Genomic DNA, 16159 nt, shown 5'->3' on the forward strand with positions numbered 1-16159 from the left:
GATATGAATAATAGTACCATAGTCGATCGCCGAAAGCTTGAAGCTTGAGTTTGATTGCTCGCGGAGTGCTTAGTAAGCGGTAAGGTTGGAGTCAGCTGAGCAAAAACTTTGATTTTTGAGCGGGCGACTTCTCTTGTATCAGAATTGAAAGTTGTTTTAAGTATGAACTATCGTATAAATGATCTTTGAAAGGGACAAGTTTTTTAAACTTGACTATCTAAATCGTTTACTGTAAAGGAATACGAAAGCCATACGTTTTTGGTGTTGTGGCGGGAAATGGCCAAATAGGCTTTCTGATCACTCTCAACCAACCCCGCCGCAAACCTAAGAACATCTCCGAGCAAGGTATGAACTTTAAAGATTTTGGTTCAATCAACTTCGAATCAACTTCTTACTTTGACTCCCATTATGCCTTCCACAGACTTCACAAATATTAACAAATGTCTGCAAATCAGCAGATCTCTCCAACTCCCAATCCTACTCCTACAAATCAACCTTCTTCAAGTTCAGCTTGGACAGAGCCTCCTTGGTCAGGTTGGATAGAGACTACTGGCGATGCCTTACTCATTCTCGAAGCCGCTCGTCGTGGTTTAATACCAAGAGTAACTAGGCGTCTAGTCGATTCAGAGCGCAAGATGATAACCTCTGGCTCAGTCTTTGTCTTCGACGAGGACGAAAGCGGTATTAAGCGCTGGACCGACGGTTTCTTTTGGAGTCCAAGTCGTATATTAGGAAACTTTCTTCTTTATCGCGAAACCGACAAGCGTGGTGCAGGTCATCGAGGCGTTCGTTCAGACCCTGCCGAAATGAACGAACATTCTCAGTACAACGTTGACGGCGTTCGCCTCGAAGGTCAAACTCTGAGTCGTCCCAAAGGCGAGTCCAGCTCCCTGGGCATCGACAAACATAGGGAACGTGTTCTAGTCGGCAGTCTCACTAATAGCTACAAATTCAAATCCGACGGCCTCATGAAGAAGGTCTGCTCTTTCTCCTCCTCCTCCTATACTCTTTTCTCACGGTTCCATTCATATCAGACCTTTTCGTTGACAATCGGTGGTGTATCACAGCATCTCATCTCTTACTACAAGGTCGAGGATGTAGAGCAAGGGCGGTTACGCTCCCCTTCATCACTTCCTGAGCTGGCATCTTTGGATATCAGTCCAGAATACCTCGACAAAACTCATTTTCGTAACCCTCCTAAAGTGGAGATTGGTGTGGATGGTGTCCCTCGTTACCGTGGAGAGGCAGATGATATTGAATCTACCCCTTCCATGATTACGGCTCCCCTCTCGTCTGGGCTCCCTCTTCTTACCGACGGTCGCATCACCGACGGGAAACGAGGGGGGCGCTACACCCCTTACGCTACTGGCGGTGGCAAACGCTCACGTAAATCCAAGAGTTCTCAGCCAGAGTCCACATCTCCGACGGACCAACACGCACCCCCTCTGCCATCCCCATCGACTCCTACTGCATCACAAGCTCCGCCACCCCCTGCATACCCTGACCAAGCAGTCTCCAGTCTTCCTCCACAGCCTCACTATTCTGCGTACCCAACCCCTTCTTACTACGGCGTTCCAGGGTATTCCACCTCCCACTCCAGTTCTCATTCAACCACCCATTCTTCTACCCACCCTCCAGTGTACTCGAGTTCGTCGTACCCCACACCGTCCCCGACAACTCCTCACCAGCCACCTCCAGCTCCATCTCAGCCGTACCCATACCCTGGGTACGGCGGCGCATCAGCCAACGCTGACACGCAGCAGGCTTTAATTCCTCACCATCCACCTGCTTCGGTTCCCCAAAACAACTACTATCAGTACTACCCGCCGCAAGCCTCACAACCTTCCTATAGTAGCTACCCGCCAAGCAACACCTGGTCAGCACCAACGTACGCCGGCTACTCTTCCTCATCATCTGGCTCCTCCAGCGCACCACCTCTTTCCGCTAGTATAACTGAGCTACCTGACAAACCCTCGGAAGGCCGCGCGGCACCGGAGGCCGGTTCCAATAGCCCTGCATGAGACTCTTTCGGTTGCTAGGTTGTATTCTCTACGTGCTTCGTCTTTTTCCTGTCGCTCTCCAGTCTTCTTTCATTGTGTTATCATGCTCGACCGAGTATTTTGTCTCTATAGGTCCCTTTCTTTTTTTTCTCATTTCCATTTCTGCACTGCTTTTTTTCTTTTCCCTCTTGGTTCACTTGTTTTCGGGGATTGATTATAACTAGTATTCCGTATCGGCCCTTGGCTTGTCTATATGTACGACTGCAAGTGTGTCCGTCGTTAGTTTTAGCGTTAGCGTGACTCCGGTCGATATGGCCCCTTACCTATGCGCTCTCTTTCATATTATAATCCTCATCATGGCTGGCGTCCGGCTTCAGTTGATATCGATAAGTACTGTACTACCTACTTACCTTGTGCTGTGGGTTACATATGGAATACAGCATGTTTACCAGAAATCCCCTGATGTGCCACATAAGGTACCATTCGGTCCTTATTTCCAAGTCCGACAACGTTATGTCGGGATATCCGGAGAAATTTACGGTTAGCTAATGTAATATGTATCAATGGTTACATTAGCTAATCGTACATTTCCCCAGCGGGTCGAATATGTTGAACTGATTAAACAGACATTTATGAAATCGATGGACTATGTAACACATCCATCGCTTGTGTGGATCTTCAATATTCAATTTCGAATAGGCGTCATCCTGACTGATTTTCTTCCGATAAAAGGGCGGTCCCGTTAGCAGATTCCGCGTTAATTTCCACCATGATTTGGACGGAACTTCAAGTTGCCAGCGAATCCCTCCGCGGCAGCCCGCTTCACGGGAGTCCATGATCGTTGTCAAGCATTTCTGGTTAGTGAGAATAGTAAGAACATTCGTATGTATTGCATGCCAATGTATGGTATATAGATGTGACATGACAGAGATATCGTATGTACAGACATGTATACAGCCAGCGCAGATCCAGAAATAAAACAATCATCCAACGGACAAACACCAACAAACACAGACCAGGCATATCATGTGGCAAATGGAAGACTGCCCTCTACTGCAGATCTGGGACCAAATTCTTCATCCATCTGATAAATCATGAGCCAAAGCATTAGAGGGAGTGAGCAAAACTTGGCGTACATCCTCCCACACTGGATCTTCGTCTCCATCTTCATCAAGAGGCTGCCACGGTGGCGTACAGTCAAGCCACCTGGGTGAATGTCAATCTCAGTCTCATAAGTGGAAATCAGTAACTTACAAATCGTCTTCTGTTTCCTCTCCTTCTTCCCCGCGGAAAATTCGCGAAAACAAAAAAGGATTTTGTTTGTGCTTCAGGCTGTACAGTGGCGTGTAGCGGTAATGTCCAGCCTTGTCAACCGCTTTTCGGAGGAATGCTGCTTGAGCATCAGTCCACCAATCCATAGAGACTGTTCCGCCAGCAGTTATGCCTGCTGCAGCTGGAATCGGTGCACTAGCGGTTAGCGCCAGTGCTATCCTCTCTCCGGCTGCGTCAGGCCATAAGTCAACGGAGTGCTACCAATGAAACACAAAGCAAGTTGACGCACACTTGTTAGATAAATAGATATAATATCCTGGGCACGTGAACGTGCTGGTGACAAGATACTTGTCTTGCAGCTCGTTTGCCTTGTGGATAGTAGACAGCACCTTGCCGGGTGGAATATATACCTGCTGGGGCTTGTGCATTACGAGGACGGCGCCTCGCTTGCCTTCTTGAAACTTAAATTCGGCCTTGACAGCAGCAGAGGCCAGGTTGAGAAAGGAGCTGATCGATTGGTGCATGATGAATGGTAGCACATAAAGGAAGCAGTGCGTGCGCTCTCACACTTCTGGATTCAGCGAGAAATCCCCTTGTTTGACACCCGAAGAGGACATAATTATGTTGTCGTCGATTCCACCCTTCCGTGGCTGACATGATGCGTCAGATAAGTTGAGCTGTAAGCCTTGATTGTCCAGCGAGGTTTGGAATGTTTTATCGTAGATATTCCCTTCCACGTCGAGCTCTCCACTGTCATGCTCGATCGTCCCATAGTCCCCCACCTACGAGCCTTGACTATAAGACAAAATCTGCACGATAATCACTAGAGCATTAAACTACTGACCTTGATCTCAATTGGCGGGTCCCAATTAGCCCACTTGGACGAGGCTTGACGAATGAGATCGATGAACTTGCGAGAGGCTGCAGTATTGTCTCGCATTGCTGGGACTTGGACAAGAAAAAGAAGAAAAAGCGGGAGAGTACTTTAGCGCGCAAGGGGCTGTGGGGTAGAGAATATATAAGGTTACCAAGTACTGCCTTGCAGTGACCGCATGTTATGCTTCGTCACTCTTCAAGTGATATTTTCCATCTGTTCACCAAAGCACCACTGGTCACTCCTCGTATTTCTATCACTGTGATCGCGCGCGCAGGCATCAACGTTAACGTTCAGCCCTGTTGCCGTTTGGCAATCGCATGTTTCGGCATAGATAGATCATTGGGAGACCGGCCGGCTCCAGATGGTTGCCTGTCCCTGGATGAGTCCGGGAAATTTAAACACCGCAAGCGTTAGTTCTCCAAACACAACACGGCGCCTCCGACTAGTAGCTACGGTGCTACACAGCTATGAAACACAGGGTCTCTGGCATCAGCCACTTGTAAAGCCATTTGGCCAGGAGGATCACGACATCCTTCAGTGCGTGTCTTTCTCTCCAGATGAGAGAGGGCAGCCACACTCAGCGTCCGCGCCTAGATGCAGTCACTCTCATGAGACTCGATCTGCCCAGTGGCATGAGGACTCTGGCTGTTGGGTCGAATTTTGCCTCGCATTCGGCATCCGCTATACGTCGCACAGTAGCCTCCGCATTTCAAGCTACTGCTTCATGATTGCACGGCACTTAGCAAACTTGATTCGATACTGCCTCGTTTCTGGACAAGAATTTTACTGGCTAAATGTCTATCTCACTTTTCGTGATCATACAGTTTTTTAAACCCGTCTTAGACATGTTTAAATTTGCCTGGGTCTCCACTCAACCGGATGATCGTACTAATAAGCTCGTTACAGGGACTCATACGAGTAGTAGTTTGTATTGCTACTTTGCATGTACGTACATAGCTTTTCCAGCGGGGTATTTCCTCACATGCTTGTGCAGCAGTGCAGCTTACGTGCTTACGAGTTGTTGTGGTCGATCTCGTCAGAGGTTCGGACTAGTGGGCGATCGACAAGAGTTCGATTGCTGAACGTTCGCTCTACACCCAACGTTCATTCCATTCACTGTGCCAAGGCATCGTTTCACGTTCATGAGCTGGCTCAGTGACTCTTCGGTGGCGTATCTCCCGCGAATCCTGGCACCGAGGCCGTTATCTCCGCGCGTCCACCGTAAATGCACGTTCGTTGACTCACGCGCGCTCGTCGTGCCTTGCGTAACTAAAGCCCTCGTGCGTACAATTTTCAAGCAAGACACCCTCATTGGTTCACCCTTCCATTTCATCTTCTTGACAATCCCACATTCGTACTACATACTTCAGCACGCGTGCCATTAAAAGGAGAGAATAAGAAGATGAATCGAATCTTTGGTGACGATAATGGCCACGATCTCTCGTGCTCTCCTATTGATCGGTAGCGCCCTTGTAATCTATATTGAACGAAGGTCAGTGATTTGCATATATTCTAAACATCGAGCTGACGATGTGCCAGATATGTCAGAGAAGCAATCACATACTGGACCGGATCTTCGACCATCGCCGCCTTTATCTTATTAGGTTGCTCGTTAACAGCATTTATCCTCGCCCTGGGTAGCACTCTTCGCCCGCAGCTCAAGTTCATATGGCATTGTTTTATCCGCCCTCTTCGTGCAAGCGACCAGCGAACGAGATTGGATAATGTCCGTAAAATCGTTTTTATATAAATGTCACAAATCACCCATCGCATCCCCAGTTTTACAAAGGCCAGGCGGATGTTTATGATGCAACACGAAGTGGTCTTCTACGAGGCCGGAATACCATGCTCAACCTTTCAGCTAGCCATATCCGGACTATGCAGGCCAAAAACCCCAAACAGAGATTGATCTGGGTTGATATAGGCGGAGGAACAGGTACGCACCTACTTGCTGGCTTCATTATTCTCTCCTGAACGCCAATCAGGCCATAATATTGAGCTTATGGATAAGCACCTTCCGGTGTCCTCCTTCGACGCCATTTATCTCATCGATCTTTGTGAACCCCTTCTCCAGGTTGCCAGGGAGCGATTTGCCAAGCGGGGATGGACAAACATCACAGTACTGTGTCAAGATGCAAGCGAGTTTGCTCTTCCAGAATGGGCACGGAGTGACCCGAAAGGGAGCGTAAACTTCATAACGCTCAGTTATTCCCTCTCCATGGTAAGTTTGAGATAAGCAGCTCCTGGAAGAACCGACTTACAATGTAAATTTAGATACCCAACTTCTATACCCTTTTAGATCGTATCGACTACGTTCTTTCCCCAGAGAACGGTCTTTTATCTGTCGTCGACTTTTACACTTCTGGCAAACAGCCATCATTGCACGAGAAGGCCATTGGAGGCACGAGCAAGGAATGCGGTTGGCTTAGTAGGTGGTTCTGGCAGATCTGGTTTGACTTTGACCATGTTTCATTGTCACCGCATCGTCGAGACTACCTGGAATACAAGTTCGGCACGGTACGTTTATCAAATAGTTCTAGCATCAATTATGTCAATTATGTTTTCAGGTCAAGACTTATAACGGCAGAAATCGCTTCGTTATCCCATTTATCGTCCGCATGTCAGTATTATCGAACTCTTATCTGCGATTGTCCTTACTAATGTTTAATAGTCCCTACTACATCTGGCTTGGTCGCTCACGTTCGTGTGATGTATCTCGTTTCTGTCATGCCTTTGAAGTCGAAGGAGGCAACATGCTTGGCAATTCTTCACCGGCATCTTTTACGACTATTAAGGATTCAGAAACTATTCCGCCACTCGAGATTGGGGAACCTGTTCTGAATTCGCAGGCTTCTCACGCAGACGCACTTATCACTGTGACACCACCTTTGAGCTCCTTTCACTATCATCTAGGAAAGGTGAGTCATTGTGTTATGAAATTTACGATCAAACTGACCATAGACTAGCCTTGGAGGCTTCCGTACTATGAGCAGGCAATACACCAAGCGTTCAGAACGTTCATATACTCTTTTACATGGGTCTGTTGTTTTCTCTTCATATTACCTGCCCCCCGACGCTGAACACTATGTTAGGAGGATCCTGAGGTGGATATGAAGTATCTCGATCTTGGTCCCGAAGACTCGATGCTGGTGATCACATCAGCAGGTGACAATGCTTTGCATTACGCTATAGCAGCGCAACCCAAGAGAGTACGTGGATCGATGAAGCATCATCCTTTGTGTTCTAATATCTATCTTGAAGATTCATTGTGTGGATATGAATCCTTGGTATGACCAACTACCTTCTATCATGCGGCTCGACTGACTTTTCGCCATATAGTCAAGGTCATTTACTAGAGTTGAAACTGGCAGCCGTACAAGCCCTCGAGTACACAGACTTCTTTTCCATGTTCGGTAATGGACATCATCCCAAATTCCGTGCGCTCCTTGACTCCAAGATCGCTCCCCTTCTCTCTTCCATCGCCTATCAATTTTGGCACATCAACGACGATGCTTTCTTCAAAGCCTTCTATTTGAAAGGATACAGCGGCTGGGCACTGCGGCTCGCCAGAATCGTCTTTTCAATCGCTGGAGTATCGAAAGATGTGGAAGCTTTGTGCAATGCAGGCAGTATAGCTCAGCAGGAGCAGATCTGGCGCGAGAAGCTAAGACCCGCCCTCTTGAACCCCGTCGTCATTGCCTTGCTCAAGAGCCCAATATTCTGCTGGAACGCACTGGGAGTGCCCCTCAACCAGCGCCGCATGGTTCTGGACGAAGGGTCCATGTATGAGTTCGTAAGAGATACCCTAAACCCTTTACCATCGACGTATTCCTTCAAGGATGGCGCTTACTTCTACCCATTGGTAAGCTGGGGATCTTTGAGTTTTTCTTGCGCTTACAGGATGTTATCAGACACTTCTTGGGCACTACACACCGTCCTCCTGCCCAGAATATCTGACACGCTCCGGATTCCAGGCTCTCAGAGCTAATAACGGCAAAGCTACCGATGCGTTTAGACTGCACACTGATTCGATATATAAGTAAGCACTGTTTGCACTATGAAGCATAACTGGTGATGAAACTCTTCAGCGTCCTACGAGGATTGACACCTTGGTCTCTCACTCGAGCCGTTATCATGGATCACCTCGACTGGTTCTCGCCAGGATCCAAGGACGTCGATGATGAGGTTGACCAGTTTTATCGTGTGCTTGCACCTGGTGGTTTCATTCTCTGGCGTTCTGCAGCTAGGAAACCATGGTACTGCGACGTGTGCGTTTTTTTGAGAATATACTGGGCCCTGTAAAGGCTGACGTAGTGCTGTATCAGATTTGAGCGCAAAGGTTTTACCGTCACTGCTTTGGGAGTCAGGAAGGGGCCGGAGGTTCCACTAGACCGTGTCAATATGTACGTTTTTGATTTCGTATTTCGCTGCGAAGAATTTATTGATCTTGTGTAGGTACGCGTCATTCTGGCGGGCGATGAAGACGACTTAGTGCTGTTGGTTGTTACAGAAATGCATCCTTGAAACTTTTCTCATGATACCAGTATGATATATCCAAATGTTCTTTTCCTACTTTATTGATGACATTCACGATCTTGGAGCGAGCGATCTTCGTTTGACACAACCATCAATCATTGCAAGTCCTACCGTTTCATTGTACATCACACATCTCGTGGGACAGTCCCTTTGTGCGAAAGTAACGATCACTGTCATGGCTCAAATGTCAGTTTCTGCTTATCCAGCTTTGAGAATCGTCAGCGGTACAGTACTGATGATACTAGCAGCATCTTGAATGGTCCAAAATATATAGTTGCATAGCATATAGCAAGACCGTCAGGAAGTACTATCACAAGGTAAATGACGTCACCCGTGATACCGCACAAAGTGTTGGAGAATTTCGTAAATCGCTTACATCATGCTCTCATAACTAGTACTCCAAGTTTGAATTTTACAATTATGACCTTTCAACAGTACTTTGTGGAAGTTACCATGATCCTCCGATTGAAGGCATCGCTGTGCTTTGTACCAAACGTAGAACAGCTCCTCTGAGAGTCGGCTATTTCCCGGAGTCCGGACGTTCTCGTTTTTTTTTGCCTACATGTCATCGATTTCTTTCCATGATCGAGCCACCCAACTTACTCAATCTTGGGCCTGTGCACCATCGCTATCTCGAACCCCTGGACGAGGTGGAACTAAACTGGCCCTCAGTTCCGATCCGTATTAGCTTAGGATGATGTTCGCGGCTTTCTAGAATCCTTTCGACAACGAGACATCTTGTATGGACCCTGTACTTGCCTTCTCATATATGTGCCAGCACTATCAGGGTCTCTATCCACAACCAGGCCTTCGTGGTGGCCACGAAAGAGCCTTGCTTAGGCAATTCCGACTTCACTTGGGATTCGTCTCCTAAGTTCAATAATCACATGTTCGAATTCTGTGTTGTTCGTTGATTCTGAGGCCTTGAGGCTCCACTAGGTTTCTCCAACACCATCTGCCGTGAAGTTCTGCTATCCAGGCGCGACCAATCTGCCAAACCAATAAAACCTTCGAGTTTTATCCACAACCCTATTTTCAAGATATAAAAGCAAACTGTCCACCTCAAAGTAGCTCAGAGTTCCCTTTGCAAAGCTTGTATCACTTCGCATAAATCATGCATTTCTCCTTCCTCGTCGTCGTTACTGCTTTGGCAGCATGTATGTCTGTCACTGCACAGATTCAACAGTGCAGTCCCCAATTCAACGACCTGCCATACAGACCCTGATTGCTGCGGTAGCCTTCACTGTTCTTTGAGACCAGTGAGTATGAGTAGTTTTCTTTCCATCCAGGATTCAACCCCGTTGCTGACCCCTTGCACTTTGCTATGTCAACCATAGCCTTCCGGTGCCACACTGTGCAACTAATAAACTGGGCTGGCAGCCTGTTTATGAGAACATCTGGAAAGTGAGTCGTGTCTCTGCTTTCGCATTGGCGCTGTGGCTGATGGCACACTACGTAGTGCGTTGCTGACTTGGTCGATGTGACAGTTATTCCTAGACAATTTTCCTGCTTCATGGGCGATGGAGACGCCTTTGAATTAAGGTGAATACTCTATGGACTAACTTGAAGAGACGCTATAAGCGATTTCAATGTCCAGATTTGTGTTGCATCATTCAGAATGAGTGTTCAATGCCAAAGTCTGCATTATGTGCATAGCAGCTGTAGCAGTCGAGGCGGGAATTTTGACCCCTGCTAATGGGTGCGTCAAATGCCATTTTCAGTGTCGTCTTGTGGACTTCCAACTACCAATATCATCATTGACGCAGTTGATTCGTGTGTTGTTCATCACTCGACACTGACTTCTTATATCTGGCCCCTTTATGCACGTAGTATGAGCGAGGATATCAGGCTCGTCTCTTGGCAGGTACTTTCCTGACCTTTCTCTCCGTACGAACGACGACAATTGGCACGGGGGAATTCGAGAGATAATACCTCAAGACGCCCCTTCCCGCAGTCCACCTGTCTGACGGCCCGGTCCCGAGAACAAATTAGTATTCTAGCTGAGTCAATACCCTCAAGGAGCTACTGAAAGGCTGGGACCCAAGCATGCGTGATTGATATACCCATCGAGAGAATCAGAGCGGTAGGCATGGGCGGAGTCGGCCGATATATATTGTGTCGAGGGTGACCAGACGAACGACCCTTCCGCAGGGGGATTTTTGCAGGGCCAGAACAAAATGCGCTGTGGGGGTGATGAAGACCAAGGTTTCTGTGTGCATACCCAATTCTAGCCTCCCTCGAAGCAAGATAGGTAGGTCAGGGTTGGTACTCCGTAAAAGGTCTGTTGTCCATTACCGTAAAACAAGGTCACCAAGGTTGTGCGCAGTTGTGCCACGGTAACGGACGTACAGCATTGTGCAAAATGTTTCCCCAGCGTCTGAAACACGACTTTATTGTTAGTCTCCCGAGCTATAGGCGATACAACGCAGATCTACATTAAAAATCTCCTCAGGAATTCACTTCAATTCACATAATTTCGGGTAATCCTAAATTATACTTGGTATTTTCTTCCAAGTAAAGACTAGTCATGTGAATGTATGAGAACACCAAGGGATATTTGCCTCTCGTCGACGCGAATTCTCCGTACGGTCATCAGGCTGCTCACCAGCCCTGGGGCGGCCTCGGAGACGACAAGGGAAAAAAGTTTCCCCACCCCATTGCCAAGGCCAAAGCTCTAGGCTCTGCATTCTCCTTCATCCCCTTTTCGTGCAAGCAGTGCGCTATTTGTTCCTAGGTTGTCATTGATCGCTGCGACGTCACGCACTTTCGAGCAGACGCTGATTGCAAATGCAAAAGAGCTCAGCGCTGGTGAGACCTGTCGATCAGATCTGCGGGGAATCGGGATCATACTAGAATAGAGTTTTGATCCCGATCAACACGTGGCAACATGTACAACTTGACTCAAACTTTCAGAGTAGTCCGAGACTCGCATTCGCGTAGACGACAATATCCACCGCACATGAAATAGGTAGTCATACTTGTAGGTAGATAGCTAATGTAAGTATACGCAGTACGAGTGCGAGAGATGGACCTGCAGAGTAGTAAGATTACAGAAGAGATGCCAGCCTGGATAATAGTACAGACTCCCGGCTTTTAGGAAACGTAACAAAACTGCTATGCTCTGCGTGGTGAGGGAACAACCAGCGACGAAGTGAGTTGCAGTATTATAAGCCAGACGCCAAGGAAAACAGAATGAGAACCGGCAAACGAATGAATCTGAGAAGCGTAAGGTGTCGACCTGGGATATGTTGTAGGCCGGCAGAAGGAGAAACACAGAAGAGCAAAGTAAAAGCACAGCAGGGGAAGCAAAAGACGGGATATATCACAATAGTCGACCAATATGTATAATTTTTTTTTACTTTTACGCCGTGTCGAGATTGCGCGTGGCCGAGGTCGCCCAAGAACGCCCGAGAGGTGACCGAGAGCCAGTGCGGATGTGATAAAGGCCTATACATTACATCTAGTCTACGTTCGAAAAAGCATAGTCCTTTCGGACTGTTGCATTTTGAACGAATGCGAATCCTTAGTGTTGGGCGGCAATGATAGCAGCGATAGCTTCGGTTGAGCCGCAAGAATAGCCCATCTGCACTTGTGCATGTAGGGCCTGCTGCTGCTGGCGCAAGTACTGCTGCTGCGCGGAGGAGTAAAGCATCTGCTGCTGATATTGTTGAGCATATGATGGTGTCGAGCTGCTCACTGGCGTCGAGTGTCCACTCGTCGCTGGCGTGGAATGCCGTGAGCTTGCATTGCTACTCCGTCCATGAGCGTGCTGTAAACATTCATGCTGTCCACTGGCCAGGAGAGACAAGCCCATTGCACCATGGTCACCCGAGTGCTGGTAGTGATACCGCAAACCGTTCATGTTCTTGTATCGGCGCTGACAATCACTGACACCACAAGCAAAGGGCCGAAGCCTGCGTTCTGCTTCCCGTTCGACTTCGCGCATCTCGCCCTCGGTGATACCCTGATCTTCCTGCCCGGCAGCCTCGCGGGCAGACCGCTTGCTAGCCAGTAGTGCCTGTACTTGCTCGAGGTCCTTAGGCGGCGCAAAGTTACAGCTGCCGTGGGTCATGTGGTATTTGAGCCCATTGGCCTGCTTGTAACTCTTGTTGCAATTAGGCTTAGGGCAGCGGAAGGGCTTCGATAACAGCAATGATGATGCAGGGCGAGAGAGCGTGGTACTGGCACGCTGATTGGCTTGCTGTGACGGGAAAGCTTTGGAAGAAGCAAAGGAATCTGGCGAATGAGGTGAGGCCGCGGAGGCCGCGGGGTAGCGCGAAGCGCTTGTTGGAGAGGGAACACGAGAAGCTGAAGGGGTGTTGACAGGAGTATTGCTCGTGGAGAACACTACCGCAGGAGGAAGGCAGCCGTAAGGGCTACCCGGATCACTGACAGGTGTGACAGGTGCGTGAAGATCATCACTGGCAGGTGGGGAAGGAACAGTGCCAGGCATTGAGGATGAGTAGTCGGAGTAGCCCGCGTAACCATTAAACGCATCGGGGGCATTTGCCACATTTGGGAGACTGTTTCGAGACGGTGGGAATGCTGAGCCGTGAACGGAGCGGGAAGGGAGCACAGTCGTCGTGTCAAATGCCGAAACGGGAAGATGCGGAGAGGCAGGTTTCGACTGACCAAAGTGGTTAAACGAATGACTAGGATGTGATGACAGTGGAGTGGTGAGTGGAGTGTCAGGGGGTGATGGTGCATTTGACGGAGGCGTACTGCCCTGATCGACATCGAGTTCCATGTCATCCGGGTCAAAGCCTCCTTGGTTGTAAGACGAAGGGTGCTGATGATGGTCTGAGAAGTAAGACAGAGTTGCGTCAGGAGTATACTGAGGTAAAGGAGGGACAACTGGGAACTGAGGATGGCTGAAGGGGTCAAGCACGACAACATGGATCTCCTCGAAATGCTGTAGCAGAGCGTGTAGGTCATCGAGTTGTAGGCCACAGCAGGTGTAATTGCGACACTAGAATAGTAGAACGATGAGAGGTTGGCTCAGAATACGAAGGTGAGGACTCACTAGTTCGTCATCCCTGTCGAAGGCACCGAGAGCGTTCAGAATTGAACCACGGTCGCTGTCAATAGATGACGACAACTTTGCACACTTAAACTCGTTAGGACTAGAGTATATTAGCAGATTGACACGTGTAAGTGAAAGATGAACTGACTCTAGTGGACCGAGAAGTTGACCAGGGGAACAACCAGGATAGAAGCGGCTTCCGAATGAGCCAGCACGCCATGATATTGGGGAGCCTAGAAAGTAAGGCATTGCACTGTTGTTACCGGTGAATGAACCGGATGGGATGTGTAAATCAGGATGATTAGGAGACTGGAAGGCGATGGGTTGAGATGTGGTGGTCATAGCTACAAAAGCTGGAGTGGGGTCGAGTATACTACTGCAGACTAGGCTACAGAAAGAGGTTTATAGATGATGAAGTCTCTGATTCGAAATTGATGGTGGAGGAAGAGAGGGTGCTAATGGACCTATCTAGCCTTAAGCCTATTTAGCTTGAATCCATTATGTAGTAGATGATATTATGGTGAATTACATAAAAATCGAGAATCTCGGCATTTCGGCATATACCCACTGCCACCGGTCCTTTTACCACTACCGGCGCGTATTGGAGCCGCATCCAACCCTGCCTCGCGACCAAAGTTTATCCATTGCCCGTATACTGTACTGCCATCGAATATTCATAAATTCAAATCATATATGATTCAGAATATGTGACAAATTATTATTATATCAAGGAACGATGCAGTCAACTGGTAGTAGGTACTCTCGCGAGGGGTGTTACGATAATTTGATCATGACATTAATCCGAATCATTGGCGACTCCAGCTGTTAACCTGTTACTACTGGCTACACGAGGCTTTGAGGGAGGGACTTGTTCATTCATTATGTTTGAACTGTAGTCCTTTACTTACTCGATTCGGTCCCGTCGAATTATTGATTCTTGGAAATCCACATCCAAGTTTCGTGCCTCAGAACACTGATCCTGAGAATCCTTCCTCGAAGGAACCTTAACAACCCTCTGAACCAATAACCATGCTTCTATTTCTTGACCTCATCGTCCCATTAACGTTCGTTCTTCTCTCTACCCACGAGCGCGGCGCAGAGCCACCAATGAGGGTCCTTAGCTTTTTATACGGCGATCAGCGTCTTCGAAGCCTCAACCCTTGCTGTGCATTACTTATGTTTCTTGCTCGCATCCAACTTTGGTCAAATTCTATGATACCACCCCCATCGTACACACAAAACACAGCGTCGATAGTCACTCCAGAGACAGAAACAGAAACAGAAAGGCTTTTAGGTCAGTTGCACATGCAGAACAGTCGTGAAGGTATAACACTTTTCAACTTGTCACGTGCACATTCTACTAGTGCGCAACGGCACCCCTGATGCCTACTAATCTTTATCTTAACTTGGTTATACTTTTGCGCGCTGTATCGCACCAGGGCACGCCATGTGTCGACGCAGGGTCGGAATGTTTGTCAAGCAATCTTCTCGTACAACATAACATCATGTCTTATGCACAAGGCCCCCCTTTCGTAACCACTCCTTCTATCTGTTCTGAGCTACACCAATTTTGCCCTGGTCTTTCAACTTTCTTCCCAACGGATCATGCACGGATCTCGTTGTGAACCAACTGCAGGGATAGACTCTATCACCTCTGCGGCACCGACCGAGACCAATTCGAGTCTTCAACTTATTCAAGATACTGGTATATTGTGGAATTCATGCCCGAATGTCCATGTGCTCCACGGAGCATTGATTGTAAGCTTACCATCCGCCAAGTCTATGAATTCACCGTGACTGGTCCCTGTGTCCCTCCATTTCAATCAGACCTCTTTTGGGGTGATCCGCTCTAATCGAGCGCAATCAGTAGGCACTGGCCCACCATTCTGGCTTGCTTACTGGTTCATCTTAGCTGTTGGTTGTACGTATTACCTACTTCCCACTGTCTGACTCGTGTCTATTATTTTCGTTTGCGGTTGCGGGGAATGTCACCCGTCCTGAACGATCGCTGCGTCGAACGCTCGCCACCGTAGCGCATCTTTGACTTCGAGATCTAAGAAGTGTCAAGTTGCTCTCGGATATTACCTGCGATAGAAGTATCCGAAGAGCCGCATCAACTAGACGGAGAGATCTTGAAACTTGAGATGAAATGGCGAACAAGGCCAAGCCTCCGACGGACACACACGCATCATCACCGTTCCCTATAGACCAGTCCGTTATCCATCATGATTACCACCAATGGTGGCCAAGTTACACTAAAAGGTGCCACATGTGTTTCAACACTGTATGGAACGTACTTGGCTGGTGCGATTGTCTCGGATGGCACGTTCCTATTCTGACGCCCGTTCAATGACTACCCTCGACATTATAATTGACCTCGTGAGGTCGATGGTATTTTCGTCGTCTTCGATCAGACGCGCGACTGAAATCTACACCTCGAACAATAAATTC

The 16159-nt window shown here is 48.2% G+C and overlaps 7 protein-coding genes across 7 annotated transcripts; 5 read left to right on the forward strand and 2 right to left on the reverse strand.

Moving 5' to 3' along the window:
• The first annotated feature begins 240 nt into the window (after nucleotides 1–240).
• Nucleotides 241–2455, forward strand: HD556DRAFT_1363404 (Gti1/Pac2 family-domain-containing protein). The gene is made up of 3 exons (XM_041302693.1): nucleotides 241–345; nucleotides 422–977; nucleotides 1035–2455. The coding sequence occupies exons 2-3, from the start codon at nucleotides 441–443 to the stop codon at nucleotides 2019–2021; spliced, it is 1524 nt and encodes a 507-aa protein (XP_041161425.1). The 5' UTR covers nucleotides 241–345; nucleotides 422–440; the 3' UTR covers nucleotides 2022–2455.
• A 621-nt stretch (nucleotides 2456–3076) lies between these two features.
• On the reverse strand, nucleotides 3077–4415 carry HD556DRAFT_1472019 (uncharacterized protein; the record flags this gene model as incomplete). The annotated part of the gene is made up of 5 exons (XM_041308455.1): nucleotides 4117–4415; nucleotides 3840–4054; nucleotides 3562–3779; nucleotides 3255–3501; nucleotides 3077–3206 (listed from the first exon to the last, which is right to left on the reverse strand). The coding sequence occupies exons 1-5, from the start codon at nucleotides 4210–4212 to the stop codon at nucleotides 3077–3079; spliced, it is 906 nt and encodes a 301-aa protein (XP_041161426.1). The 5' UTR covers nucleotides 4213–4415.
• HD556DRAFT_367588 (uncharacterized protein) lies at nucleotides 4154–5397 on the forward strand. The gene is made up of 4 exons (XM_041310392.1): nucleotides 4154–4686; nucleotides 4744–4945; nucleotides 4993–5094; nucleotides 5144–5397. Exons 1-4 carry the CDS (start codon nucleotides 4511–4513, stop codon nucleotides 5306–5308), a joined length of 645 nt encoding a protein of 214 aa, XP_041161427.1. The 5' UTR covers nucleotides 4154–4510; the 3' UTR covers nucleotides 5309–5397.
• A 179-nt stretch (nucleotides 5398–5576) lies between these two features.
• Nucleotides 5577–8641, forward strand: HD556DRAFT_1307361 (uncharacterized protein; the record flags this gene model as incomplete). The annotated part of the gene is made up of 15 exons (XM_041300024.1): nucleotides 5577–5641; nucleotides 5689–5875; nucleotides 5929–6085; nucleotides 6135–6370; nucleotides 6424–6666; nucleotides 6717–6769; nucleotides 6821–7067; nucleotides 7116–7187; nucleotides 7242–7358; nucleotides 7411–7436; nucleotides 7489–8011; nucleotides 8061–8188; nucleotides 8238–8417; nucleotides 8475–8552; nucleotides 8605–8641. The coding sequence occupies 15 exons, from the start codon at nucleotides 5577–5579 to the stop codon at nucleotides 8639–8641; spliced, it is 2349 nt and encodes a 782-aa protein (XP_041161428.1).
• A 3399-nt stretch (nucleotides 8642–12040) lies between these two features.
• On the reverse strand, nucleotides 12041–14252 carry HD556DRAFT_367746 (uncharacterized protein). Its single transcript, XM_041310393.1, has 3 exons — nucleotides 13857–14252; nucleotides 13709–13808; nucleotides 12041–13654 (listed from the first exon to the last, which is right to left on the reverse strand). Exons 1-3 carry the CDS (start codon nucleotides 14048–14050, stop codon nucleotides 12209–12211), a joined length of 1740 nt encoding a protein of 579 aa, XP_041161429.1. The 5' UTR covers nucleotides 14051–14252; the 3' UTR covers nucleotides 12041–12208.
• Nucleotides 14253–14596: 344 nt separating this feature from the next.
• Nucleotides 14597–15202, forward strand: HD556DRAFT_367769 (uncharacterized protein). The gene has a single exon (XM_041310394.1). It carries the CDS (start codon nucleotides 14738–14740, stop codon nucleotides 15089–15091), a length of 354 nt encoding a protein of 117 aa, XP_041161430.1. The 5' UTR covers nucleotides 14597–14737; the 3' UTR covers nucleotides 15092–15202.
• HD556DRAFT_367778 (uncharacterized protein) lies at nucleotides 15203–15768 on the forward strand. The gene is made up of 2 exons (XM_041310395.1): nucleotides 15203–15466; nucleotides 15536–15768. The coding sequence occupies exons 1-2, from the start codon at nucleotides 15314–15316 to the stop codon at nucleotides 15656–15658; spliced, it is 276 nt and encodes a 91-aa protein (XP_041161431.1). The 5' UTR covers nucleotides 15203–15313; the 3' UTR covers nucleotides 15659–15768.
• Nucleotides 15769–16159: the final 391 nt, after the last annotated feature.

The sequence above is a fragment of the Suillus plorans genome (genome assembly GCF_016647745.1).
Source record: "Suillus plorans strain S12 chromosome Unknown HD556scaffold_21, whole genome shotgun sequence".
In the NCBI taxonomy this organism is placed as follows: Eukaryota; Fungi; Basidiomycota; class Agaricomycetes; order Boletales; family Suillaceae; genus Suillus; species Suillus plorans.

Coding starts and splice junctions, on each gene's coding strand:
- HD556DRAFT_1363404 (XM_041302693.1), top strand. CDS start 441: ATGTCTGCAAATCAGCAGATCTCTCCAACTCCCAATCCTACTCCTACA. Junction 978..1,034: donor CCGACGGCCTCATGAAGAAG/GTCTGCTCTTTC, acceptor CATTCATATCAG/ACCTTTTCGTTGACAATCGG.
- HD556DRAFT_367588 (XM_041310392.1), top strand. CDS start 4,511: ATGGTTGCCTGTCCCTGGATGAGTCCGGGAAATTTAAACACCGCAAGC. Junction 4,687..4,743: donor GAGGATCACGACATCCTTCA/GTGCGTGTCTTT, acceptor GTCCGCGCCTAG/ATGCAGTCACTCTCATGAGA. Junction 5,095..5,143: donor TTTGTATTGCTACTTTGCAT/GTACGTACATAG, acceptor ATGCTTGTGCAG/CAGTGCAGCTTACGTGCTTA.
- HD556DRAFT_367746 (XM_041310393.1), bottom strand. CDS start 14,050: ATGACCACCACATCTCAACCCATCGCCTTCCAGTCTCCTAATCATCCT. Junction 13,809..13,856: donor CAACTTCTCGGTCCACTAGA/GTCAGTTCATCT, acceptor AATATACTCTAG/TCCTAACGAGTTTAAGTGTG. Junction 13,655..13,708: donor TCGACAGGGATGACGAACTA/GTGAGTCCTCAC, acceptor CTACTATTCTAG/TGTCGCAATTACACCTGCTG.
- HD556DRAFT_367769 (XM_041310394.1), top strand. CDS start 14,738: ATGCTTCTATTTCTTGACCTCATCGTCCCATTAACGTTCGTTCTTCTC.
- HD556DRAFT_367778 (XM_041310395.1), top strand. CDS start 15,314: ATGCACGGATCTCGTTGTGAACCAACTGCAGGGATAGACTCTATCACC. Junction 15,467..15,535: donor TGCTCCACGGAGCATTGATT/GTAAGCTTACCA, acceptor CATTTCAATCAG/ACCTCTTTTGGGGTGATCCG.